Source organism: Crinia signifera, chromosome 3 (genome assembly GCF_055691185.1).
Source record: "Crinia signifera chromosome 3, ASM5569118v1, whole genome shotgun sequence".
Taxonomy (NCBI): domain Eukaryota; kingdom Metazoa; phylum Chordata; class Amphibia; order Anura; family Myobatrachidae; genus Crinia; species Crinia signifera.
The window spans coordinates 134,437,043-134,463,608 of NC_139219.1; the positions used below are offsets into that span (position 1 = coordinate 134,437,043).

The following is a 26,566-nucleotide window of genomic DNA, read 5'->3' on the forward strand; positions in this document are numbered from 1 at the left end:
ACGGGGGTTTTACCGCATTTTCCCTTTAGTACATCTCGCCCATAGTGAGCCACAGCCCCTTTGGCCACCTGTAGTATTACTTCTCAATTGTAAGAAGCTGTATACACAAACCGGTGACCAGTTGTGACCTGCATAAATGTTTCCTTCAAATGAACCTTTGTTACTGCACTGGGCTAACACAGATATAGTTTTTTATTTGTTTTATTGCATTTGACGTATAAAATGGAGCACAGGGCAGATCAGACTTGAAACAGTGGCTCAAAAATAGTTCTGAATTAGGTAAATAATAATGTGTCCAATAATACGGAAAGACCCATCATACATGTCTGTCAGGGTTATGTCCCATTTTTTATTCAATTTGAGATGTCTGGTATCAATGGGAAATGTTGCAGGGATGTGGAATGGGTAAATTGGTTTCTGTTTATTGTCATTAAGCACATCCATGTAGAAGAAGGGAGATATCGCTCAGTAGAAAGCTCTTTGGGAGACACAGAGCCTAATTCAGACCTGATCGCTGGGCTGCTAATTTGCAGAGCGCTGCAATCAGGTATATGCCACCCTGCCGGAGTAAAAAGCCCATGCAGTTCCTCTTCCCTGCTTGGGGTGTCGCTGTCTGCTGTAGTGCTTCTAAAACAGGGTGGTCTGTATACCAGCACTGATATGCAAACCAGACCTGTGCTAGAAACACCACAGCAGACAGCGACACCCAAGGCAGGGAAGAGGAACTGCATGGGTTTTCAAATATGGCGGGTGCTAGAATGAACACTAAATGTGTGACACAGTGAGAAACGTTAGCATTTTGTACCTAGATTTTAGTAGATGATAGGCTGTAGGTTTAATTCCTGCCATGCTAACATATGTGTAGAGTTTGTCAATTCTCGCAAGGTTTGTATGGGATTTGCTCTGGGGAATCTGCTTTCCTCCCACAGTCCAAAAATATATAATTTGGTTAATTTTTTTGTGATATCATTAATGTGTGTTTTTCATGTAGAAAGTTGCTTGGTGTGTGGCATTTATTCAGAGTATTTTGCATAGAAAAGGGAGAAGATCTAATATATCTGATTAGAGTCAGACAAGAACATTTGGTCCCCTGGTATTTAAGGATAGTTTCTTGCCAGAATTTGCTATATTGGAGTCTGAGGGATTCCAGCATTTCAGCAAGAATATCTAGGGCACTTCAGATTTGGTTTTGTTCAGCTCATTGTAAGAGCGGAGGCAAGACTGGCTTATTCGTTATCAGTAGAGACAGGATTATATGCAACAAAAAAAGCTTGAAATATGCATGCAAATATGCATGAAAAATACTTAAAATATGCATGAAAAGTGTTAAAATATGCTACATTAAATAATAAAAAAAGTAATTTTTAACGTCTTTATTTAAAAATCAGCATACAATTAGTTGCAAATAAACCTCAAAAATAGGCCCACAGCATCTGCAGATGTCAGTATGCTGGCTGCTACAGTATACTGCAGCGTCCAAAGCTCTTCTTGCATCAACTGCACGGACCCTCATCTTCAGCACCGATGGATCAAATGTCAGCATAGCGTGTGAGGGCGGCGCAGTGGAAGGCTTCCTCCCTGCGCCGCATGCTCACGGTGACACAGCATTTCCTCCACGTGATGTCACAACCCTTCTGCCCGCCTCCTCTGCTGCAGAAGTCTGTCTCTTAGTGTAAAGTCCCAGGCCAGGGGCAGGCAAAAGTTCAGGAGCTTCGTAATGGCATCCGCCCTCACTGACTTTTATCAACATGGATTGGCAGCCTAGAGCAGTGTCAGACTGTACGCTATGTACATCCAAGGTTCCCCACTCTGCGCACATATTGCCCCGGCCTGCACACTCTACCACTACCTGGCCAGCAGCAGCAGGGCAAAGCAGTGCTGTGACTCGCGGGTGGGAAGAGGGCTGGGCCTAAAATATGCACCATCACTAGATTTAAGGTAAAATATGCAATAACCAGTGAGAATGAGCGAAATATGCAAATGCATATGCAAATATGCAAATGCATATAATCCTGTCTCTAGTTATCAGTTTCTATCCATTAACAGGAAGATTCACGTCTCTAACCTCTGTTACCAGGAGGTATAATTTCTAAAGTGGTTCCGCACCCCAGATTTTTTTTTGATATTTTCTAAAGTGTGAGTTTTTACATGTGGAGCCCAAAGCAACAAATCCAATTCTAATTCTGATTTTTTTTTAGCACCTTCTGCAAGATAATAGTCAGAATTACATTGGTTACTACGAACATCATCTCCCTGTTTGTAAAGCCCCACTTCCGGTGATACCCACATATATTTAAACAGAGAAAAAATTTGTGGTGACACTAGTATTTAAACCCGACATCAGATTTTTCACAAACAATTTTACACATTTTAGGGGAGATGTAGCCTTAACAAGAGATAAATACAAGGGTGATAAAGAGAGATAAACGTCCAGCCAATCAGCTCCTTACTGACTTTTTTCAAACACAGCCTGTAATATGGCAGTTAGCAGGTGATTGGCTGGAAGTTTGTCTCTCTTTATCACCCTTGCATTTATCTCTTGTTAAGGCTTTATGTTTGTCTATAGATTGTAAGCTTGCGAGCAGGGTATTCCTTCCGCTGTGTATGTCTGTGATTACCCAGTTTGTCCTATCACTGTTCATTCAAATTATAAACTACAGCGGAATATGCTGCGCTATATAAGAAACTGCAAATAAATATTAAATGATAAACACGTTTATTAAATATCCAGACTAATGGTGTGTCACACGGTGAAGATATACCATGCTATGCGAGTCCCGATACGATCAGATCGGCATGCATGCAGTGGCACAATTTTGACTATATAGTGCAGATCTGCATTATACAGTCAATGCAGCCAAGACTATCTGTTTTGCGATACGTGAACGCGCATCGGGGTCGCAAGGGTTAAAACCCTTGCGATCTGCATGCGATGCCGACACGATGTTGACTATATCGTCAACATCGGAAGGCATATCTTACTGTGTGTACACACTATGACATTTTTAAGGGATCATCAATATCAGATAATTCTGGTAACTGTAGGCTTTGCACCATCCCCTATCACCAGGTTGAACTAGATGGACGCAAGTCTTTTTTCAGCCTTACCTACTATGTAACTATATGTAACTATGTAACCCCAATATGCTTGCTAGTGGGAAGACTACAGGCACCTGCAATCTGCTTCTGTACTTGCTGCTGCTGCTGGTGTTCATATGTATTCAGAAATATTTTGAGTAGATAATTATTTACTTTTTCTGTTTTAGCTGCCCCATCACTTAGCAAGAAACCAGCTACCTCCAAGGCCTCTTCCTCCACTCTGGCATCATCATCTTCCCGGTCTAAAGTTTCAAAGGAACAGATATCCAGCAAAACAGGCATATCCAGCACTCCACGAGCCAAAAAATTACCCAGCAGGACCTTATCTGCATCAGTGGATGGCACACAACACCCCATGTTGTCACACCCATCTAGTTCTGCAAGCCAAAAGAAAGTGGACAGGACAGAAGAGGCCATACACCACTCGAACTCTGAGACACAGGAGACAAGCCTCAAAGAGCATTCTGTCATTGGCCCACAATCCACTTCTCCTGCTTTAAACCGTCAGGTGAAGCCCACATGCAGCATAGCAGAACCAACACAGGAGATGAACCAATCCACTCACATTAATGATGCTTGTGAAGTTACACAGTTACCAGGAAATGGTGACTTCAGCACAACAGCCAGACAGGATGGGGAAATTACATCTAGAAATGAAGATAATGGGAAAAGGTAAACATTGAAATAAACGATTTACATATGTAATGTGATGAAGTGGAATGACTCTATGTTCTGTAAAACCTTAAATATGTGTAAAATAAGGTGTGTAACCTATGAAAAGCTAGGGACAACACATTTTTATCAAATGCAGATATCTATAAGGCAATATACTGTATTGCCATATAGCAGGGGTGGGGAACCTTTTTTGTGCCAAGGGCTGTTTGTATTAAAAATGTTTCTTACAAATTGTCCTGCTGCCGCTGCCCCACGCTCCAGCGGCTGCCGCTGAATAGGACTGACAGTCTACGGCTGCTGTAAATTAAGAGGAATCTCGCGAGAAATACCGAGCTCTCGTGAGAATTTCCCTGTAATTGACTCCCGGCAGGGCACCCAGACCAGCTACAGGGGCCGCATATGGCCCCCCCAGGACTGAGGTTCCCCACCCCTGCCATAAAGTATTTAATACTACGTTTTTATATGGGTACTATGGACTTATTTATGGTGTCAGGTGTTTAGGTTTTGCACCATAACAGTAATTTGAATATCATTAAGCAAATTCATGTGTTGTTTAAAGTGCAATAATTTGCCTTTATGTATGCATGCATAGGAAGAGGAATTAAAGTAAGGCTTCACTGAAGAGCCCTTCCCTTAATTTAAGAAGCTTATTTTTCTTTTATAATACATTGGTAGAATGTTCAGGCATTATATGAGGACAGATGGAAACACTTTAAGTAACCAATCAGTTGTATTCAGTACGCACAAGATAAGCCAAACAACTTGTCGAAATGCAACCAGACAAAGACACAGAAATAGAGTAATACATAGGAACAGGAAGAAGAGCACACCGGGTCGGAAGTAACAAACTAAAACTCACAATAGCACTTATTTCCACTCGTTACAGTAATAACCTTTGAGATCATTCAGTTCCTGTCATACCTGATTTTAGTATTTACCTACTCGAACTGCTGAACTTGGTTAATTTTTATTCCCCTGGATAATGTGCCAGTCCTACTATTCCCTTAACCCCTTTAGTGGTAATCACGAGAATTTTCTGGGCTATGCTTCAGTGCCCAGACTGGCAAGTTTGGAAAAATCTCGGGATTGCCACTGGTTTAGCGAAATCAGCTAGCTTTAGCGCTGCCTGGCTCCCTCTGCTCGACCGCACCAACTCCTCTCCAAAATCAGCGGCACTGCCCGGACCTGGGGTTACAATGGTGAGGTTTTTGAGTGAGCGCTCCCCAGAAAGAACTCGCCCAGTGGGGAGCTCTCCCTAAAAAAAAAACACCACTGAAGGGGTTAATGCACAAGCTATCTGTGCATGCTTTACCAGTGTATGCCTACAATTCATATTAGTTCCTGCCCTAAGATTCCTTTCTCCTTTAGTTACTGATAAGTGATCCTCTGCTAATCACTGCTGTACAAGGATTTATTTTCTATGTTTACAGCGACCTCATACATTTTTTATCATGTAACCGGAAAGAGAATGATTAATTCATGTCCATCCACAAGATCATCAAGAATTGACGTTACAAGATTCCTTTTTTGCCAAGCTTGTGCTAAAGGAAGTGTTATTATTTCTGGTGATCTAATATATAATAGTTTAAGTTGAAACACAAATCCAGTTGTGGACTTGCAGTCTATTACTGTAGATCACTGGTCCAGTCATCTGCTCTGTCATATGGTGCAGACACACGGTGCGATATGAGCTACTGATTTTGACTATATAGTCAAAATTGGTAGAACACTTAGCACATATCGCACCATGTGTATGCAGCTTGTAATGCCGGTGCACTTCCCCAAGGGCAAGAAAAAATAGACTATGCAGGCACCTTCATTTTTTACTATATTGTATACTATAATCTGTTCTATTATAGCCAAAATATTACATAGGCAAAATCTCAACATAGATAAAATCTTACATAGTCAATATGGCACAATGTGTATAGTCCATATTGGTGGTTTCTGGGCTCTGGGGAGTTCAAGGGAAATAGTCAGAATCGTACATAGCCAAAATCTCACCGTGTGTATGCACCTATAAACATAAAATCAGTTTTCTTATTGAATATCAGGTGCCCAATTGCACTAACAGCATTCCAATATTCCTCTACCTATTGTGTTTCTGTGGTTCTCTTACTTATCTGGTTTACCGCTAACTGACTCCCCATGCATGAATCACTATGTGAAGTTTGTACACTTCAAAGGCAAACACTGAATGGAGATAGAGATTTCAAAATGCTAAATATTTGCATCACTAATTCTTGAGATTTTTCAAAAACCATAACAACAACAAAAAGAAAAAGAAAAATGGGCTGGGGGTATTATGAGTACAACAGACATCTGGAATTACAGTAAAACAAAGATGGACACGTGTGGCTAGCCAATAAAGGGAGCATAACTAGTGCTATAGTCTGCCTCATAAAAATTGCAGTGTACAGTAGTTATGCTTCAGGCGGAATAATGGTGGACAGGATGCTAGCGGTCTTAATACGGATGCCAGCATCCCGATAGAGGGCATTCTGACAGGGGTCTGGTAAGTATATTAACCTTCACCCTGCCCTCTCTTCCTACAGCCTAACATTAACCCTACCACCCCCAGCAGCCTATCTCTGACCCTCCCCACTAACCCTAACCCCAGCTAGCACCGAAAGCATTGCTAAAGTGCAGAGTAAGAGTAAAGCAGCCAGTATTTACCCTGCATAGAAACAAAATAACCCACCCAAATCTAACTCTCTCTGCACATGTTACATCAGCCTCGCCTGCACTGCACATGGTTTTGTCCATTAAAGAAGGAGTTTTCTTTTACATACAAACCTGAATCTCCCCCATAATGTAACCAGTATGAGTCAGAGCTGAGCACACATTCTCCCACCTATTGTTGAGACGTCTATCTCTTCATGCTGGTAGCTGCCATATAATACAATGTTCTGATTGGGCAATCCACACACACCACATACTTTATACTGCATGGCATGGCCATAGTTCTGGTAAAATCTTATTCTAGATTTCTGCTATTGGGGTCATGTTTTGAGCCACTGTGTGGGGTAAGGGTTATCCGGGCAACTGGAAACCCCCCTTACCCCACTGTGTTTGTCTAAGCACAAGGCCTGTTACATGTGTAGATCTCATCTCCCCTGTAGACATTCATTTTGTATATATATTTGAATTTACATTCCTTTGTTGGCTGTGATGTATAAGTGCTCCTACACTTTATATCTGGAACAAATGATTTGTCAAAGTCTCCATGAAATGTTTAAAACACTTTTGGGTGACAGCTAGTGTGGTTCTCAACTTATCAATTTGAGTTATATTTAATATACAAATTACATCCTACTGATTTGTAACTTTGTTATAACTTGATCAATGTACTGTTTTATTTTTTATGCAAAGAATCAATTTAATTTTGTGTTTCTTGGCATCTTCGTTTTGCAGCAGACCGAGATTATAGATTAGATTCCGATATTTATTGTGCATAACGCTGGCATGAAAGCAGCTAGTATCTATTTCATGATTTGGTTTGACCTTTTATTTTTACTTCTGATTGTGTGAGTGTTTTACAGAAGCAAATAGCAAAGTGTGATCTTTTCATAGCTTTGTCCCTGTAGACCTGGGGTTCTAGATGGCCTAATCTTATGGTGACAAAGACTTGCCAAAAAACACATTGAGGCCTATTATCGCTTTGCAGGTCTTAAGCAGAAAGTGTCTGTTGTATTCTTTGTTTTGCGGCTTATATTTTACAACAATGCTTTTTCCTGTTTGCAAATTTGCCACAAGTTTCACTTCACAAAGATTACAGATAAATAATCATTAGTTAATTATCATACCAAAGTGCATTAAGGGGGGGATTCAATCTTTCTCGACAGCATTGAGCAAGGTATCTCGGCAGAACGAGCCCAACGAGCTGTTGGGCTCGTTCTGTCGAGAACGACCAGGAAGTGACGAGTTGCCGGCTGCAGCTCGCCTCTTCCTGGCCGCAACTCACAGCCACGCCCCCTTCTCAGCTCGCTGGACATTGAATCCCGTCTGCATGTTCTCGGTAAGCTGGCCGAGAAAGGGTCAGGGTCACGGCGGTCGAGCAAGCTTGAACGCCGTGACCTCCAGATTGAATACCCCCCGAAGTGTGTGTATGTCTATACAGTATGATGACTACTCATCTGGGCTGACTAAACATCTGGGTATCTCAATGTAAAACATTACTGTAAAAGTTAAAGAGGTTGGTCAAGTTCCAAGCTCTGAGGCTTACATCTTGTTAGTGTAGTGTGGCCATCAGATGCCCTAAAGGACGATCTCTCAGCCCAGTTGTGCCCTAGGAAGACAACCTTTCACTCAATAAAGGAATTGTATGAGATCAATAGGGGGAAAAAATAGTAACTTCAATCTTAACTTAGTTATCCTAGTTGTTCTAACTTATAGAGCTCTAACATTTATCCAGATTGTAAAGCAAACCTGAATTTACCCTCAATATGTTACATTCACTTAAGATATAATGAATGTTCTACAGTACCATCAACCATAATTAACATGCGGAGAAATATCTCTGGTATCTCACTGTACTTCTGGGAACAGAAACAATCATTTTTTTATTTAGTTTTATGGCCTTCATGAACTTAATGCCATTTATCATTTATGCATTGTGTTTTGCCAAGAATTTGAGGCCATTAAAGTGATCTTTCCCATGAACTGGTAATATTTATTTGATTGTCCGGTAGTTGCAATGTATTTAATGATATCAATCAATTATGCATATGTGTTTCATAGCGATTTTTTTTATTATTTATTTTTTATTGATGCCAGAAAATTTTGCAAATCCCTATTTATTATTGTATTTATAACCGTTAATGCATTTTTGTTGCTCTGTATCATAGTGACTTCCCTTTGAAAAGCCAGGAAGACACATCAAGTCATGATACGACCGATGAACATTCTGAAACGTCAGTCAACCAAGATCGAGATAGTGAAAGCAAAGAGAGCCAGACCAGTGACTCTGACTCAGATGGACCAATCCTCTACACAGATGATGATGACGATGATGATGACTGCACAGAAAGTGAGACTTACTAATATTTCAGCACTATGCAGCCAGTCTATTGGATTGTTTGTACTAAATTAGCTAGACAAGTATTTTCTGGAATAAATACATTTTGTAATCCTTGATCAAGAGTCCCATTGTAGCTTAGCCAAGGGCGTAACTACCATAGGTGCAAGGGGTGCAGCTGCTATGGGGCCCAGAGCTGAAGGGGGCCCATCTTTTCTGTCTAGTAATATGTTTTACATACATTTATCCCCATCAGTTGCTAAATAGGGGGCCTTTACAAACTTTTGCTATGGGGCCCACGAATATATAGGTACGCCTCTGAGCTTAGCCACTGTTAGGTGAACAGGTCATACTTTCTCCTCTGCTTTACATGCTCCCAAAACCTTGGGAGCAGGGATAACATTAAGCAGATGTGCCTAAATATATGTGCACAAGTTCTTAAAAGCCACATAGAGTGGCTCAAAAGGTGTCCTCCCTGTTGAGTTGTTTCCCATACGCACCAAATCATAGGTTGGTGAGACCCAAACATCATCAGGGCCTCATTCTGAAGTGAGGAGACTTATTGAACTATTAGACAAGTATGATTTAAGTTGCAAAGAGGTTAACCAAAATACCTGGCAAGTTTACATTTCCCCTGCAGAAATAGATACCTATTTTTGTCAGCTAACTTTTTGTATAAGGAGAAATGGAATGTATGATGAAATGATATTGCAACTTCATATAGCATTTATCTGAACAGCATGTTTGTGTTATAGTCCCAACATATTTGCAAGATTATGGAAAACAAATCAAAATCATGATTCAAAATCATGGGAGGATGACCAGTGTGTTGTATGGGTTGCAAAGATTCAGCTTTGCTCTTATGTCCTTTACATCAATCTGTGTAGAAGGAAAGAAGTTCTTCGAGTTTATTCCTTATGGCTTGTTTTAGGGGAATACCCTATCAGTCCCGACAGTGTACTGCTTCTGAAAATCAGGGGAATTTGCTTTTTTTCCTATCCTATCATCTCATGGTTGTTAATTTAGTTTTATGTGCATTCGTCAGGCACATTAGCAAGTAAAATCCGTCGGAGAGATACACTCGCTATCAAACTTGGGAACAGGCCATCAAAGAAAGATCTAGAAGATAAGAACATTCTTCCACGTAATTCTGAAGAAGAACGACAAGAGCTATGGCAGCAGATTGGAACCAAACTAGTGAGGTATATATAATATTTAAGTTAATCAAAACTGACTGCAATGCCAAAAAGTTGGTGTAGATTCTCCCTCCTCATGCAAGTCTTGAGTGACTGTGTTATTTATATATTGTATAGTATCCGTGTACTCTGTAATGCTTTACAATTAGAAATTAACTCAGTAGTAAAAGTAGTAAGACAGAGGTAAGAGGGTCCTGCTTTACAACTTGCAATAATTAGGATAATGATTCATAAGGTTAAATATCATAGATCGCGTATAATGTGAAAAATGTTTAGTGAAATTATGTATGCTTTGGTCTCACAGCTTTATAGCTTTGGGGCCCTTTTGGTTGATCTGAAAGGTGGTTGGAAATTTAGTACACTTCCCTAAGCTGCTATAATTCCAGGCAAAGCTTAAGAAGTTTGGAAGTCTTTAGAAAGTTTTGGCAGATTTTGAGCAGAGCAAAGGACCTCAGTTGTGATTCAAATGAAGAGAAAGTTAATGCAGCAGTTTAGTATTTTCTTTTAATCATAGTATAATTAAAAATGTTTTATTTTCTCTGATGTATAGACAAGCAATGGACAGGTAGGATAAAGCAGCAGTAAAGACCTTTTTGACAAGAAAAATTAGCTGACAGTAGCTGCTGTGTTCAAAATGCAGTGTAAATGTGAACGTTTGATTAGGGGTAGATTGCAGTAGTCAATGCAGGAGATATGAATGCATAAATGAAAGTTTTGTATTAGACACATGCACATATCCTAGCGATGCACGTATCCTAGCATGAATCTATATATATATGTGTACAGTATATATTTTTATTTATATATATGCCTAGTATCCGGGAGCCTCCAAAGCACTGCCATCTGCTGGCAGAGAGTGAAACTACATCTCTTTCTCACACATGCACAAACACAGAGTGTAGCAGACTAGCTTTCGCAGCTTTTACTTCAAGTGGGCTTACAAGCATGTTCCAAGAGAAGAAGTATAGGTACAGAAAAGTGCATAGGGCTGAGCTTGCAGTACCCAACTGACAGATGAAGTTTATCTAGAGAAAGTAGTTTGACAAATAGAATGAAAATCGGGATGGGAGAAGCTTCTGAAGAATTAGGGAATACACTGTATGTATGAACAGCGCAAGAGATCAATAGTGGCAGTTGCAGCAGATAAGGTCAAGTAGAATAAGAACCAAATAGTGGCCTTTAGATTTAGCAGAGATTTTAATTATTTAACACCTTACAGTCTTTTATGTGAGGCTAATGGATTCAAGCCCCGGATCGGGGGATTGGGATTTGTAGACATGTTTAATATCCCCGATCCCCCGACGTCACCCTCAGGGAATCAGGGGATTGCTCCCATACACAACAGGTGTATGTGCCTCTTTAGGGATATCTTTTTTTTTTCTCTAATCACAGCATGCTTTTATAAAAATGGAAATATAGCAGTAAAAACAAAGTACAAATTAAGACCAGAATGAGCACAGGAGACTGAATAATTGGCTTGTGATAAAATATGATCAAATCAGTAGAAAGTGTAGTGGACGGAGAAGGACAATATAGACCGCGTCTTCATTTGTGTGATGAAATGTAGATACTGTATCAGATGAAGGTGCATGAAAGGAATTGTTAATCCTGTCCTTGACATAGAAAGCAATATCTTGGACAATGATGGTGTTTAAAAGTACTGGTGTGGGAGGGTTTACAAGAAATTTAAATGCTTAAAAGGTGGATTCTCTTACATGATGGTGGTGATGTCCAAGAATAATATATTCGGTAACCATGCAGATAAATGTTCAAGTAATTGCTGTAGTTACAGTATGCATGGATAGGGGCAATTTATCTCAACAGTATGCAAAGTGTATTGGCCTGAAATCCAGATAGTAAATGACAATGGGGCAGATGTATGAAGAGTCGATATGGGGGAGAAATGGTATCAGAGCATGTTATGTGCACTGATACCGCTTCTCCCTAGTAGCGCACGCAGGGGGGGTTTCTGAGTACCCAGAACCCCCCCAGGAATCCATGGACTTTAGACTGAAAGCTGAGGGTCCCCTCTTTCCATGGGTACAATAATTTTAAAAATCGGCCCTCGGGAACCGGAGATATCTGACTTCAAAGCAGTGGTCCCCATCCAAGCCTGTTAATTGCTGTTCCCAGTCAGATATTTCAGTTTCTGTCTGACTTAGACTTTTTCTGAGAGAATATTCCAAAAGCTGGGACTCTCCCCCTTTGATGCACACTAGTAGTTTGTCTCTACTGTGCCCAGAACCAGAGATATCAGCCTTCCAGCAGCTGGTTACTGCGCCAGCTCCACACTCCTGGTATGTAGATTTATATACTTGTTGGCAAATTGCTCTACCTCCTGAACTCTGATCCCCTAGTACAATTTGGTAGGTGGGATTCTCTAGTTTTTAATTCAGTAGCGCACGCAGGGGGGGTTTCTGAGTACCAAGAAACCCCCCCAGGAGTCTAAGGGCCCTAGTCTGAAAGCTGAGGGTCCCCTCTTTCCATGGGTACAAGAAGTTTTAAAATCGGCCCTTGGGAACCGGAGATATCTGACTTCAAAGCAGTGGTCCCCATCCAAGCCTGTTAATTGCTCTTCCCAGTCAGATATTTCAGGTTCTGTCTGACTAAGTTTTTCTGAGTGTATATTCCAAAAGCTGGGACTCTTCCCCTTTGATGGACACTAGTAGCTTGTCTCTACTGTTCCCAGAACCAGAGATATCAGCCTTCAAGCAGCTGGTTACTGCTCCAGCTCCACACACCTGGTATGTAGTTTTATATACTCGTTGGCAGATTGCTCTGCCTCCTGAACTGTGATCCCCTAGTCCCCTATACCATTTGGTAGGTGGGATCCTCTAGTGTTTAATTCCATTAAAATCTAAGAAATCTATTTCTGGGAACTGGAGATATCTGCAGTCAAGCAAGCTGTCCTCCCACCAGAAAATTCTGCATAATAAGCCCACTCCACTGTACACCCCCCTCTGCATATTAAACATCCTCTACCACCCTGGAAGTTATGTATCAGGGCCCCTTCATTCAGCCCAATGCCCCCTTCTTCCACCTTATCTCCCACCATCTGTGCAGTAAAGGGGTAATTAGTGGAAATTACTGATCCAGGCCCTACATGCTGAGCGGTTGATATAATACCCCCTACCACCCGGGGGACATCAAAGCTTACCCCACCCCTACCGCTGGAGGATCGGTAGGTGCCCCAATACATTGCTATGCCCAGGGGTCTACACTGCTGTTGATGCCCCTGTATGTATATATATATATATATATATATATATATACACATATATATATATATATGTGTGTCTGTGTGTTTATATATTTATTATTATTATTTATATACATTTGGTCTATCTATAATACTTTAACTGACCCGGCATATACTGGGTCACCTAAGTGTCCATCTCCGTGCTTTGCTCCGCCCCTCTGGAAACCCCCTTCTGAAAATCCTGCGTTTGCCACTGTAATTCCATTAAAAGCTTAGAAATCTAGTTCCGGGAACTGGAGATATCTGCAGTCAAGCAAGCTGTCCTCCTACCAGAAAATTATGAATAATAAGCCCACTCCACTATACACCCCTCCTCTGCGTATTAAACATCCTCTACCACCCTGGAAGTTATGTATCAGGGCCCCTTCATTCAGCCCAATGCCCCCTTCTCCCACCCCATCTCCCACCATCTGTGCAGTAAAGGGGTAATTAGTAAAAATTACTGATCCAGGCCCTACATGCTGAGCGGTTGATATAATACCCCCTACCACCCGCGGGACATCAAAGCTTCCGCTCATAGCACTCCCCACCCCTACCGCTGGAGGATAGGTAGGGGCCCCAATACATTGCTATGCCTAGGTGTCTACACTGCTAATACTTTAACTGACCCGGCATATACTGGGTCACCTAAGTGTCCATCTCCGTGCTTTGCTCCGCCTCTCTCTGGAAACCCCCTTCTGAAAATCCTGCATTTGCCCCTGCTCCCCATGTATGAATGACCCGGTGAGCGCTAAAAGACAGGGGCGCTAAGCTCACCCAACCCATATAGATGCTGCTATTTAAATGATAGTAGGCTGAGATGCAGGGCAAATATATGACCATTCCGCCCGCTGCTGCTATCGGCTTTGCCAGCAATAGGCTGGCGAAGCCCTATCTCCACAGCAGGGACAGTGCTTTCCCTGCTGCTGGCTCTGGGCTGCGCTGGATATCTCGCTTGAGTAGCGAGACCCAGTGCATGCCCAGTCCAGCTGGCCGGTGGGAGAGAGGGAGAATTTTTTTAAATGCACAGGCCTGAGGGGACGCCAATAAGGAGAGCCGTTAATGCTGGGCATCATGGCTCTCCTTATCGGAGTTTTGGAACCCCTGTCTATGTTAATACATTCTGCCACTACGGGTGCCCGCTTCTCCTCATTATGCAGGAGAAGCAGGTCCCGATATTTTATAAATGAAAAGGGCATGATAATACATCTGCCCCAGTGTGAGTAAATGCACAAATGTGACAATTAACAATATATAACATTGCAGTGGGTATTTTCTTTTTTTGGGAAGTGTTTCATACTTTGAAATCCACATAGGGCAGTATTCAATGTGAAATTTTCTCCGTGCATGGCGAGAGATTTTTTCTCTCGCCATGCACTCTCCGTGTTCCGGAGCCTCCTGCTCCCCCTATTCAACGTGTTAAAGACTCGCCGCCACTCGCGGCGAGTCTTAACCCCTGCAGCGGATGAGCGTCCGCGGCAGGGAGCTGTCAGGGAGCCGGGGGACGTAGAGATTAAAGTCTCTCTTGGCTGCTGCAGGGGATATGGGGAGGGGAGCAGGGCTCCCCTGGACCCAGGCAGCACAGGCTGCCCCCCCTATAGCCAGCGGGGGACCCAGTATTCACTGTACCCGAACGTGCATCGGGTGCAGTGAATATATGAATATCTAATGAGCGGCTCGAGCGCTCCGGCCCCCTGCTGGCTGCACTGTGTAAAAAAAAAAAAAAAAAATGTAAAAAAATATTTTTTTTAAAATTAAATATTTAAATATATATTCATGTGCTATAGGCACATGAATAAAAATAACATGGCCCTTCACAGAAAAAAAAACCTGATTTTTTTACACCAAAATTAAAAAAAACACCCTTTTAGTTTAAAAGTTCACATTCCTGCTCTCCATCAAAAGATGGAGAATTTCTACACGGAGAGAGACGGCGAGAATCACTTAGAAAGATGGAGAATATTTCACATTGAATAGGGTGGCTCGCCTTTGGAGAAAAAAAACCTCTCTCCACCGCGTGAAAAGCACAAACTCTCCAGAAATCACAGCGAATTTTTCTCATTGAATACTGCCCATAGACTTGAATTGGGAATGGTAAAATGTCCCAAGAGCAGTTGAGCGAGGCACCTGGCCTAAAGTATGGCAAGCAAGGTACACTAAATTGACATAAAAAATAACATTAAAAACCTGTGTTGATCATTTTCATCAACCTTTTGATTGTGTCAACCTTTTGTGTACAGTATGTCAACATTGTGCCTGTTGGCCTTTTGGGGTCAACCTAGAAACTGTCTCCCTAATATACCACTCCCAGACCTAGATTTATTGGCCAAATAAAGACCAGTGTGATAAATAAGTGCTGGTTGTGTAAGTAATGTTGCTAAAAGGTTCAGTTTGAAAGTGCAAGGCCATCGTTATTGGGGGCTTGTTACACCACACAGGCTGAATTCCAAAGATTCATGAAAGATACAAAATAGATTAAGTTAGTATATAGATGGTGTCAGAAGATAGGAAAGAAACATTAGAAAGGAGTGAAGTGAGAAAAATGAATGCTGTCTAGTTTGTGTAACTATCTTGTTTAATCACTACAGTATGTCTCTCCTTATCACCACGAGATTTTAATATATACACTGACTTTTCAGCATTTTTGAACAGCATACAGTACCTCAGAACAAAGACATACTGTCCTAATAACTGTCCCTTTGATGCACTACTAACCAGATTTACCACTTCATTATATTATTTGCAACATGCTGTAACAGCAGGCTTCCACTAACACATACCTTTCCCTTGTTTTTAGTTAGTAAATAAAACTTTTGTTAAGTTACTATAGTGTTTTCACTAAACTCTTCTGCTGTTTTTAATATACTCACTTTCTACAATAGTCTATATTACTCCTATGTAATGTTTAGTTTCATAACGCTGTATGAAGCATTTTTTCTATTAATGTTCCTGTTAAATGCTCAGATTCATGGTTACAGGGTCTTTTTCAGGCTGCATTCACTCTGTGGAATTCTCTCCTGTGTACAAGACTTTCTCCTAGCCTTCAAACACTCCAGCATTCCATGAAATTTCACCTCTTCAGGCAAGCTGATGAATTTCCCAACCACCCTGTTAAACCCCTCTAGGCTCTTCCACCCGATTACCACTTCTCTACACAACTCACTCAAACTTACATTTTATTCTCTTCCTGGCTTTAAAATATCCTACGGCCCCCAGACCAATGTTGATGGGTGATTAGATCACATAGCTCTGCTAGGTTTTTTTCCCCGTTGCAATCTGGTTGGACCAGCATGCAATATGCAACCCCTAACCTCCTGTATGTAACTTATTTTTCCCTGTAGATTTATAACCTATGAGCAGGACCCTTTTACCTCTTGTCTGCTAATACCCAGTCTTGTATTCGTTGCTTTGTTTGTTCCTAATTGTAAAGCCCTGCAGAGTACGATGGGACTACATAAAGAAATGTTACTCGATGGAAACACCTGGCATAACATTTACAGCTGTTCTGCATCTTCTCACTGTTTTATAGGAGACTGAGTCAAAGGCCAACTACTGAAGAACTAGAGCAAAGAAATATCTTAAAACGTAAGCATATTTATAATGTTGGAATAAGAAGAAAATTGACTCTGAGCTAAGATCTAGCAAGAAGCAGCATAATCACGCTCAAGAGTGTTTGATAGAAGGTTTTATTTTCATTTAAGATACATGTGAAACTCAAATAGCAAAGTTTCAGAATAGATGAAATGCGTTAAAGTGCTACACCTTCTTTCTAGTGTTGCCTTTGAATAGCAGACACTTGATTAACTCATGAACCAACATCACAATACATCTTTGAGTAGATAGTAGGAAACTGCAGAAAATGTTATAATATAAGTTTCCGTTGTATGCATGTCAGCTTAGCTTTCAATGTCAGGAAATCTCCTCCAGGAAAAGATTTTAGAAACAGCTGAACAAACACACTAAGGGAACATTTTTACACTCAGGCCTGTTATAATGTAGAGAATCAACTTCTAACCCTTTCCGACTATTGGCACAACTCACATTTATTGTACAATTTTGGTTAAACACAAATTTGATTGTGGACTTGCAAGTACAGCAGCTGAAGTAAAAGAAAGCCATCTTCTGTTGCATAAATGCTATGAAACACTCATGTACTAATGGAAAATACTCATTCTACCATAATAAATGTTTATTTTTACGGTACCACAACCTGGTGTATACCAGGTTGATGAAGGAGGTGTAGCTATGAAAGAGGGGTAGCGAAGTGCTTACTTATGAGCACTTACCATATTGAGAGATACTGTAGCATTTCCAAAGACAATAGTGGGGCACAGCGTGAAGATGGGACTGAGGGACAGATGTATCAAGCTTTCAAAAGTGATAAAGTGGAGAGTGAGAAACAGTCAGCCAATCAGCTCCCACCTGTCATGTTACAGGCTGGGTTTGAAAAATGACAGGTAGGAGCTGATTGGCTGGCTATTTCTCACTCTCCAAGTTATCACTTTTTTAAACTTTATACATCTGGCGCTGAAGCTGGTAGAGCGCTCACAGGGAGTAGAATCAGGTGAGAGGTTATTGTAGATTATAAAGACAACTATTTAAGGAGTATCGAAAGCAAGAGTTTGCTGTAATCCAGGCAGTAGATAGTGATAAAATATATAAGGATTTTGGTAACAAATTCAGGGGCAGATTTCTTAAGCTCGGTGAAGTGATAAACGGTCTGGTTTTTATCACCGGCCAATCAGCTCCTACCTGTGAAGTTACAGGCTTGGTTTGAAAAATGACAGGTAGGATCTGATTGGCCGGTGATAAAAACCAGACACTTTGGGGGAAATTTACTAAAGGAAATTTGTAAAAAAATAGGTGTATTTGTAACCAGAAATACACTTAATTTTGACATTTACTAACCCGAAAATATGGCAATTCGTATTGACAGCACATCAATACGAATACGAATTGCCGTATTTTCGGGTTAGTAAATGTCAAAAATAAGTGTATTTCTGGTTACAAATACACCTATTTTTTTTTACAAATTTCCTTTAGTAAATTTCCCCCTTTATCACTTTACCGAGCTTAATAAATCTACCCCTGAGTTAGATAGGGAAATATTCTGTCAGTGTTTTAAAGGAAGAGACACCAAGATCGTGTGTGGAATAGAGGATGAAGTTGAAAATGACACAAGGTAGTGTACTTGGAGAAATGGACCAACTGGGAGAAACTTTAATAGGGATAGTGACATTTTTGCATCTTCATAAATGACCTTCACTTTATTCAACCCTTTGAGTGCCAAGTGAATTTGTCAAAATAGGTGTGAAAATTGCCAAGCAAACATTTTTATTCATCATAATGACCTGTAATGTATACCTTTTTATATAGGAAATATAATATTTTTAACAGAACATTGTTTATTTGAATTTATATAACAAATGAAAGCGACGCTGGCGGTTTCAGCGGATATTTTGCAAATCTCTCACTCAAAGGGTTAAACAAATTAAATATTTATTGCTTTCTGACATTTTACATGAATGACCTAAAAAATAATAATGTTGTCTGAAAGTTCTTTATATCTTTCTGCACCAGAAAAAAATGAAGAGGAGGAGCAGGAAGCCAGAAAGGAACTAAAGCGAAGGCTTACACGAAAGGTATGAATTCTTGGTATCGTGGGGGTTATTCAGTGAGAATCTCAAAAACAAAATCTTTTTCTAAAGGGCAAAACCATGTGCACTATAGGTGGGGCAAATGTAACATGTGCAGAGCACATGGTTTTGCCCATCAGAGAAAGATTTTACTTTTTGAGATCCTTACTGAATAACCCCAAACATCTCATAATCCTGTACATATATAAGTGTAATGTGCAGATGACCATACAAAATGCTTGTGCACATCAATAACGCTAGTCACTAATCTGATACTTAAAGCTGAAAAATTGGTACAGACAATCAGACAGTTTGTGAACAGTAGGGAGGAGGATGTGCAGTCTATAACATGTACACATACTGTACATACACAAAGGAAATTAATCCTACAGCATATCACGTTTTGAAGCAATGTGTATCCTATTGGCCATCATGGTAACCAACCTCTACCTGGCGAGCCATATGGTGATTAGCTGGGGTTTCCAACACACTTTCTTATTTGAAGGGACAACAGATCAGTTTTTTTTCTCTTGAGTCCCAAACAGGATGTACCGCTAATAGTGAGGCCAAAATAACTTCCTCTTTCATTCTCTGTGCTACTAATACAGTACATCTTTTTGTGCCACCTAGTATCCTGTGACTTTACTTAACCCATCACTTTGCTCACTTCTCTATCTCCAAATAATCTTATTTATATTGTTTTAATAATTATTTCAAACAAATTAAAACTATAATTTAGCTATTTTAATATATATTAGATTTGAATTCTACATGAAAATAGAAATACAGAGACCTCCATTTGCATATATTTGCAAAGATATGATAAAGGCATCTCTGTTCCTGATGGCCCCTTATATTACATAATGATAGTGCCCACTCTGGGTCATGTCATTATATATTGTTATTTTGCATACATAAATATACCTATATTGAGATCCAACTCACACAGAGGCACTCCAAGATCCTCTAAAGGTCTATACACACTGTACATTTTTTTTTTGACCAATTTCGTTCATCTCGGCCATTCTGAACGAAATTGCTCAAAATATCTTTCAGTGCGTTTGTGACGAACAACGAATGATGATGCGCATACCAGCCAGTTGTTCATGAAGATTGTTCGTCAACTGTGCATACAGCTCAATTTGGATGTATTTCAAAAAGAGCATATAAACTGTAGCTAGATCTGTCGTCTTCCGTCTGTCGTCAATATCTTTCATCAACATCTTTCGTCCAGGACACTGGGTTCAAGGGAAATGTCTTTCCACGAAATTGGTAAAAAAAATTGTACATTGTGTAAGCACCTTAGAGTGGCACTACAAGGACAAACATGCCCTCCAAATGCTAGTACCTTTCACGCCTCACAAAAGTAGTATAAAATATTTGCAGCACAATAAGTGTAGTGCTGCTTCCCAGATGCATGAAAGGGAGGGATTACTCTATACCAGAAAAATATGAAAAATATTTACCAACACACAGAAAAGGATCAGTGAGATGTGAATACTCCATGATATTAGAAATAGAGATCTCAGTTTGCATATATTCCTTATTCAAGATACTACATGATAAAATAAATCTATCATGCTGTTTGTTATATTAACTTGTGGTATTTCTCTGATTTGTAGCTGAGCCTGAGGCCTTCTGTGGCTGAACTGCAGGCCAGACGGATCTTGCGCTTCAATGAATATGTAGAGGTTACAGATTCTCTAGACTATGACCGCCGAGCGGATAAACCCTGGGCAAGGCTAACTCCCGCTGACAAGGCAAGGAATACATTTTCCAAATATATATCAATGTGCAGGTGTACGTCTGGATCTCAGTTAACTTCTATAAATGTTCATCATATGATATTTGCCATTCTTAAGGAGCATACAGATGCGGCAGACTGGCATTTTGGCTGAGCGATGGGCTTCAGCACGATCACTCAGCATACACCATGGTGCACCTATGATGTTTTGTACTAAGCGATCGTGCTGAGCAGGGTTTTGCTTATTTGTAATAGGCAAAGCCCCACGATCTACAGATGTAGCGGGTCTTATTGTTGCTGGCGAAACGCCACCCCCACTATCAACTCCAACCCAAAGCGTGGCAAGCATGGCGAGCCTGCAAGGGGTGGCGGTACGCGTTCTCCGACCTTTTCATACCTCCACTATCCACATCGGCGTGGAGTTGATGTTATATAGTGTGGCAAGCGTGGCGAGTGGCCGCGGAATACATGTGAAGTAATCCGCGTCCCCTCGCCACGCTTCGGGCTCGGTGGCTTGCTGCGCTCGCCACACTGTATAAAATCAACTCTACGCCGACGTGGATAGTGGGGGTATGAAATGGTCAGAGGACGCGTACCGCCGCCCCTCGTGGGCTCGCTGCGCTTGCCACGCTTCGGGTTGGTGTTCATAGTGGGGGTGCATTTAACAGTAATCACCCATCAGGGTGCCTGTACAATTAAAAATCTGGTCTGATCGCATCGGGTCGCATGCGATGCGATCGAAACTATGGCATAAGATGAAAATCGTGGGCGCCGTGCTAGGAAAAAAGTACCCTATTTTCATTTTGGCTGGTATATGTAGCATTATCTTTTAGTCCGGCCAAGTGTCAACGTGTTTCAGGTAAGTAGGTACAGTGACAGTCCTGCTCCAAGGATCAGTAGTATAGTGAAAACATGGTATAAATGGCACATATAGATGGTGGACAGACCCATATCTAGGAGAGTCAAAACATGAAATCCAGAATCGTTTAGCTGAAATTAGGAGAAATGGAGGAATTTTTGTGTGGACCACAGCCTCATCCAAGCACACAGGTATTGATTACCAAGGACCCTCATAACCGGATAAATCAAGCCAGGGTAACCTATACAGGGGAGTAGCAAATGTAGGCGCTGCAGAGGTTGCAGGATCATGGCACTGAGGCAGATTCTTCACCAGGATCACACCTATCAGGAACAATGGCGGTTGATGGAGCATCCACTGCACAGCAGCCAATTTGACAATAAGCCTGTCAGCAGAAGTGTATATAGCCTGCAGTAGTTGTTGAAAAGAGGCTTCTATAATCATGGGAATAATATGGAGCCCTAATAGACAATGGCGGATGTACAGAGGACAGTGGCAGCAGGAACAAAACCGGCCGCGAGCACACCGACCCGCAATCAGATGAAGTTCTGAAGAATCTGCTGCAGTGAACCAGACATAATGGACATACGGTATGCAAAAAAAAAGGGCGGAATTTAGGATATTACAGATGCAGTCCACACTGGTATCCTCATAGGAAATAAACAAATGAGAGAGTGTTCCAGTAATGGAGTACTGATATATTAAATATATCAACCTGTACTACGGCTACTTGGCCGTGTGCTGGTATGCGGGTCAGGCGCGCAGGCGGTATTACAGGAGACCATTGCTGCTGGGTGCAGATCAGCGCGGGAGCACAAAGGATCGGCGCTCTTCTAGTTGGAAGCGGCGGCAAGATGGCGCAGACACCAGACACCCACTCCGCAGCTTGCGACCGGACGAAGTGGGCGGCTCAATTCAGTGTGCAGAGGGACCGGGGTGTGCTAGGAGGCCTCCCCCGCAAGCATAGGTGGCCAGGTATCAATGGGCTTAGAAAGGATGTGCACATAGGATGGTTGAAGCGGGGAGCAGCAGGAGATAGCATCCTCTTACTTGTCCGCCGAAGCCACGCCCCCCCCCCCCCCCCCCCCAACAATATGCTGTTTTTAATAAATTATTCAGATCATATGAATACAATACATGTCTTTACATTTTATGCTCTTCAAGGATTTGTTAAATAACATGAGGCACGCAGACCGCATGACTTGCATGCACGCCAGGCTAGAAACAGCAATGGATATAAACAGATTAAAGGTTCAGGAGTCCAGTTTTGTTCGGTCAATCCCCCTATCAGAGATCATAACTTGTGTTGGTTTTAACAAAGCCCCGTCCAATGTTCTGCACCTAACACCCTGACAGCCCCGGGGAAGCAAATCACTAATTAGATGTCTCTCTCTATCTATCTCTCTCTCTCTCTCTCTCTCTCTCTCTCTATCTATCTATCTCTCTCTCTCTTTCCTTCTGGTCTGTGCTCTTAAAGGATTACCAAATGTCTCTGATTTTTTTCTACTTTAATTAAGCTGTTCTCTGAAATCATCCATCTGTTCGCAAATTTGCAGTGAGTTCTGGTTGTCGCTTTTCCTACAGAAATAGATGTAATTGTTACAATCCAAAACTACTGCCACATGTGACCTAGGGAAGCTTATAGCATTAGACAAGAGGTGCTAGAGAGCCACCATGAACAGGAGCAGATATATCGTAGTATTATCTGGAAATCACTTAAATAGAAAACAAAGAATAAATCCAAATAATACAAACAAGTTTATCTCAAGTTTAGAGGCCCCAGAATGTATTTCCCATTTTATGCCAGGGACCCTGATGCCCTTTGGGACAGCAGGATGAGGGTTGGGCAAAGAAAACCCCTCCGCACAAATAGCCCAAGTTGAGCCAGGCAGCCTGTAATCCGTGCATGTCATCCTTATAGTGGCATTTTCTCACCGTGACTATTGGATACCGTCTCTAGGTTGACACTATGAAGGTCGACAACTAAAAGTCAACAGGGTTTAGACCAACACATAAAATGTGGACAGGGTCAAAAGGTTGACATGAGTTTTTCACCTTTTTTTTGTTGACTTGTGCCAACAGGCGGTATTTCATACCTTAGCCATGTCGATCTATTTCATGTGACAGCATAAACCCTGTTGACCTTTAGTGGTCGACCTTTATAGTGTCTACCCTATGACCCATACCTGTGACTGTATTATTACTATTGTTATTATTTACAGTTTCTTATATAGCATAGCATAGTCCGCTGCGCTTTACAATTGGGAACAACAGTGATAAAACAAACTGGGTAGGAACAAACCGACATGGAGGTAGGAGGGCCCTGCTCACAAGCTTACAATCTATAGATATATATTTATATAATAAAAGTTGCAAGGTTTTACAAAATCTACTTTTATTTTGAAATAAGTCTTATTTATTTGGATACAAGTCACTTTGTAAATAATACACTATACTATATACTAAATATACCTACTGTATTTATTGGTATCCGTTGCATTGGCTTGTACAACAAGGGAGAACTTTTGCAATAACCAAATGTCAATTCCTTCTTAAGTTACGTACTAAAACATAAAAATGTTAAGACTTTTCCATATATATGAAGGTTATTGTACAACCAAATCATTACATGTGCTGTAGGTGCTACACTTCTCATCATTACCATTCTATTCCTAAAGCGGTGGTTCCCAAAGTGTGTGCTGTGGCTCCCTGGGGTGCCTTGGGACACTTGCAGGGTGCCGTGAGTTAGTGGTCCAGGACTAATTCTAATTATTTCTGGTAAATGTAATACTGCTTTCACATTGCAGAAATGGGTAATGACCCTGTATTCTTAAATGGGACTTTAAAACGGGTCAGAGCCTTAAGACCTTTCACATTGCAGGTGAAAACCGTTTTAAAAATCATTTAATACCATTCAAACATTCAACCCGTTTAACCCCCAAGGGACTCGTTTAAAGCCATTGAAATAGAGCTGTTCAAACTGCCAAAAAAACGGCTTTAAAACGTGTAGGACTGCTTTTTAACCGTGTTGAAATACCGGTTAACTTTAACCGGTAAATCAACTCTGGCACTTTCACATTGCAGCCTTAAACGTTTTAAAATGGAAAAAAAATGGCAATATACCGTTTTTTAAAAGTGCAATGTGAAAGGGGTATAATAGCCAAAACCAGTGTTTGTGGCTTCCAATCTTACAATATGTGGACAGACAGCAGTGAATGCTGTCCCTCACCACATAACTGACCCTAAAAATGTCATATAAACATAATTTATATAATTTAATATTATTTTGCAAATTTCTCAATAGAAACTTTTGGTATAGGGATGCCATGAAAAATATGTTATTCTCTAGGGTGCTGTGATTCAGAACTGTTTTTGGAACCCCTATCCTAAAGAACTGCTCATTTCATTAAAGCCTCCATTATGTGAGCGTTCATAATTTGTCATGTGCACGGTTACACATTTCATCATGGTTATTACTGTATATTGGAAGACATGCACTTTCCCATACACAATGTAAAAGTATATGCCTGGTTTCCACCAGGAACAAGGATGTGTCAAAAATAGTTTTGTGGCTCACAAACCAGGGGCCATTCCTGTATTCTTACATTATCCAGTCTCTCAGGCTTCCTTTTATCTGTATAATGTGCTAAGGGGGGGAATGTACAAGCACCTGTGAGATGAAAGCATTGGCATGATTTGTCTGCCTTTTTTAAAAGGAAAAACCAGGGTTGTTAAAAAACTGCAGACCTGAATAAATACTGGTGCATGCATGGACCCCCATTTGGATTTGCAATCTCCATGTTCCTGACATGCAATTAGACTCATCTGTAGAGACATGCTGTAACATTTATGCTCCAGTACTACATTAGGAATTGCTGTGCGCACACTGCAAGAACTAGAGTAATACTAAAAAACTATTTATACCCCTGTCACACAGAAAATGAAATACCCGGGTGAAGCAGTTCCACCCGGGAATTTCATTAAATACCTTTTTCTGTGTGAAAGGGCACACCCGTGTTGTAAATCCCGTGTCTCCGACCCGGGAATTGACCAGGGTCGAGGACACGGGATTTATGACCCGTGTTGACCCTTTCACACAGAAGAAATACCCGTGTTATTCAGCAAATTACCGGGTAGAAATTTTCAACCCGGTAATTTGTTCTTCTGTGTGAAGGGGGGTCAGGCTGCTCCCGGCAAATTGAAATGCCGTGTATTTGCCGGGATTTTCAGACTTTTCTGTCTGAAAGGGGTATAAGACTCCTTAGCAACATCCAGTCGTGCACTATAAATATGGCTGTACTTGGGTTACACTATAGGATGTTGTATATGAGCACTACTGAAATCCAGATAAATATATTTCCAAAACCTTGTAAATGCAAATTAAGCATCTTCTATGAATAGAGAGGAAGATTCTTGTATCCTGAAAGTTGATATTGTTTTCTGTAAAATGCTTTAGAAATGATGTGCATATGTATATCTATTAGTGCTTGATCAGGATGTTTCTTTTCCGTTTGGTAAGATATACATAATCATTGCCATCCTATGTGCGCAGTGGGGCAAACTGGTTGCACCTGCGCCTAGCGGCAGCCATGGTGAGGGGGGTTATTTTAAGTTGTAATGCTCGTACAGTAAACAGAAAAATATTTCAAATGAACTTCAGATATAGACACACACCTCTGTCACTGTGGTAAATCATTTGGGATATAGAAAGGACTAACTTGTTATGATATTATTTTTGTCCTCTTTTCAGGCTGCGATACGGAAAGAGCTTAATGAGTTTAAAAGTACAGAAATGGAGGTGCACGAAGAAAGTCGGCAGTTTACACGGTGAGATTTTCTTTTTGTTATTATGGGGCAGATGTATTAAGCCCAGTAAAGTGATGATGTGGAAGGTGATAACGCAGCAGCCTATCGGCTCATAACTGTCATTTTAAAAACCTTTAACATGACAGTTAGGGGCTGATTGGTTGCTGTGTTATCAACTTCTACTTTATCACTTCTCCAGGCTTGATACGTCTGCGCGTACGTTCTGTCACCACCTCATTGTTTCCTACTCATCCACAAAAGACAGTTGGCACCAGAATAGTTCGGGAAATATAAAG

The 26,566-nt window shown here is 41.0% G+C and overlaps 1 protein-coding gene across 5 annotated transcripts in view; it reads left to right on the forward strand.

Annotated features, from left to right (window-relative positions):
* Window positions 1–26,566, forward strand: part of PHACTR2 (phosphatase and actin regulator 2) — a 308,396-nt gene that overhangs the window by 274,265 nt on the left and 7,565 nt on the right. For all 5 annotated transcript variants that reach the window (XM_083176559.1, XM_083176562.1, XM_083176564.1 and 2 more), the window contains 7 exons: window positions 3,267–3,771; window positions 8,622–8,803; window positions 9,837–9,993; window positions 16,755–16,810; window positions 18,806–18,867; window positions 20,484–20,621; window positions 26,215–26,291. In XM_083176559.1, the coding sequence (XP_083032685.1) occupies window positions 3,267–3,771; window positions 8,622–8,803; window positions 9,837–9,993; window positions 16,755–16,810; window positions 18,806–18,867; window positions 20,484–20,621; window positions 26,215–26,291 (1,177 nt within the window). The remainder of the gene's footprint in view (window positions 1–3,266; window positions 3,772–8,621; window positions 8,804–9,836; window positions 9,994–16,754; window positions 16,811–18,805; window positions 18,868–20,483; window positions 20,622–26,214; window positions 26,292–26,566) is intronic.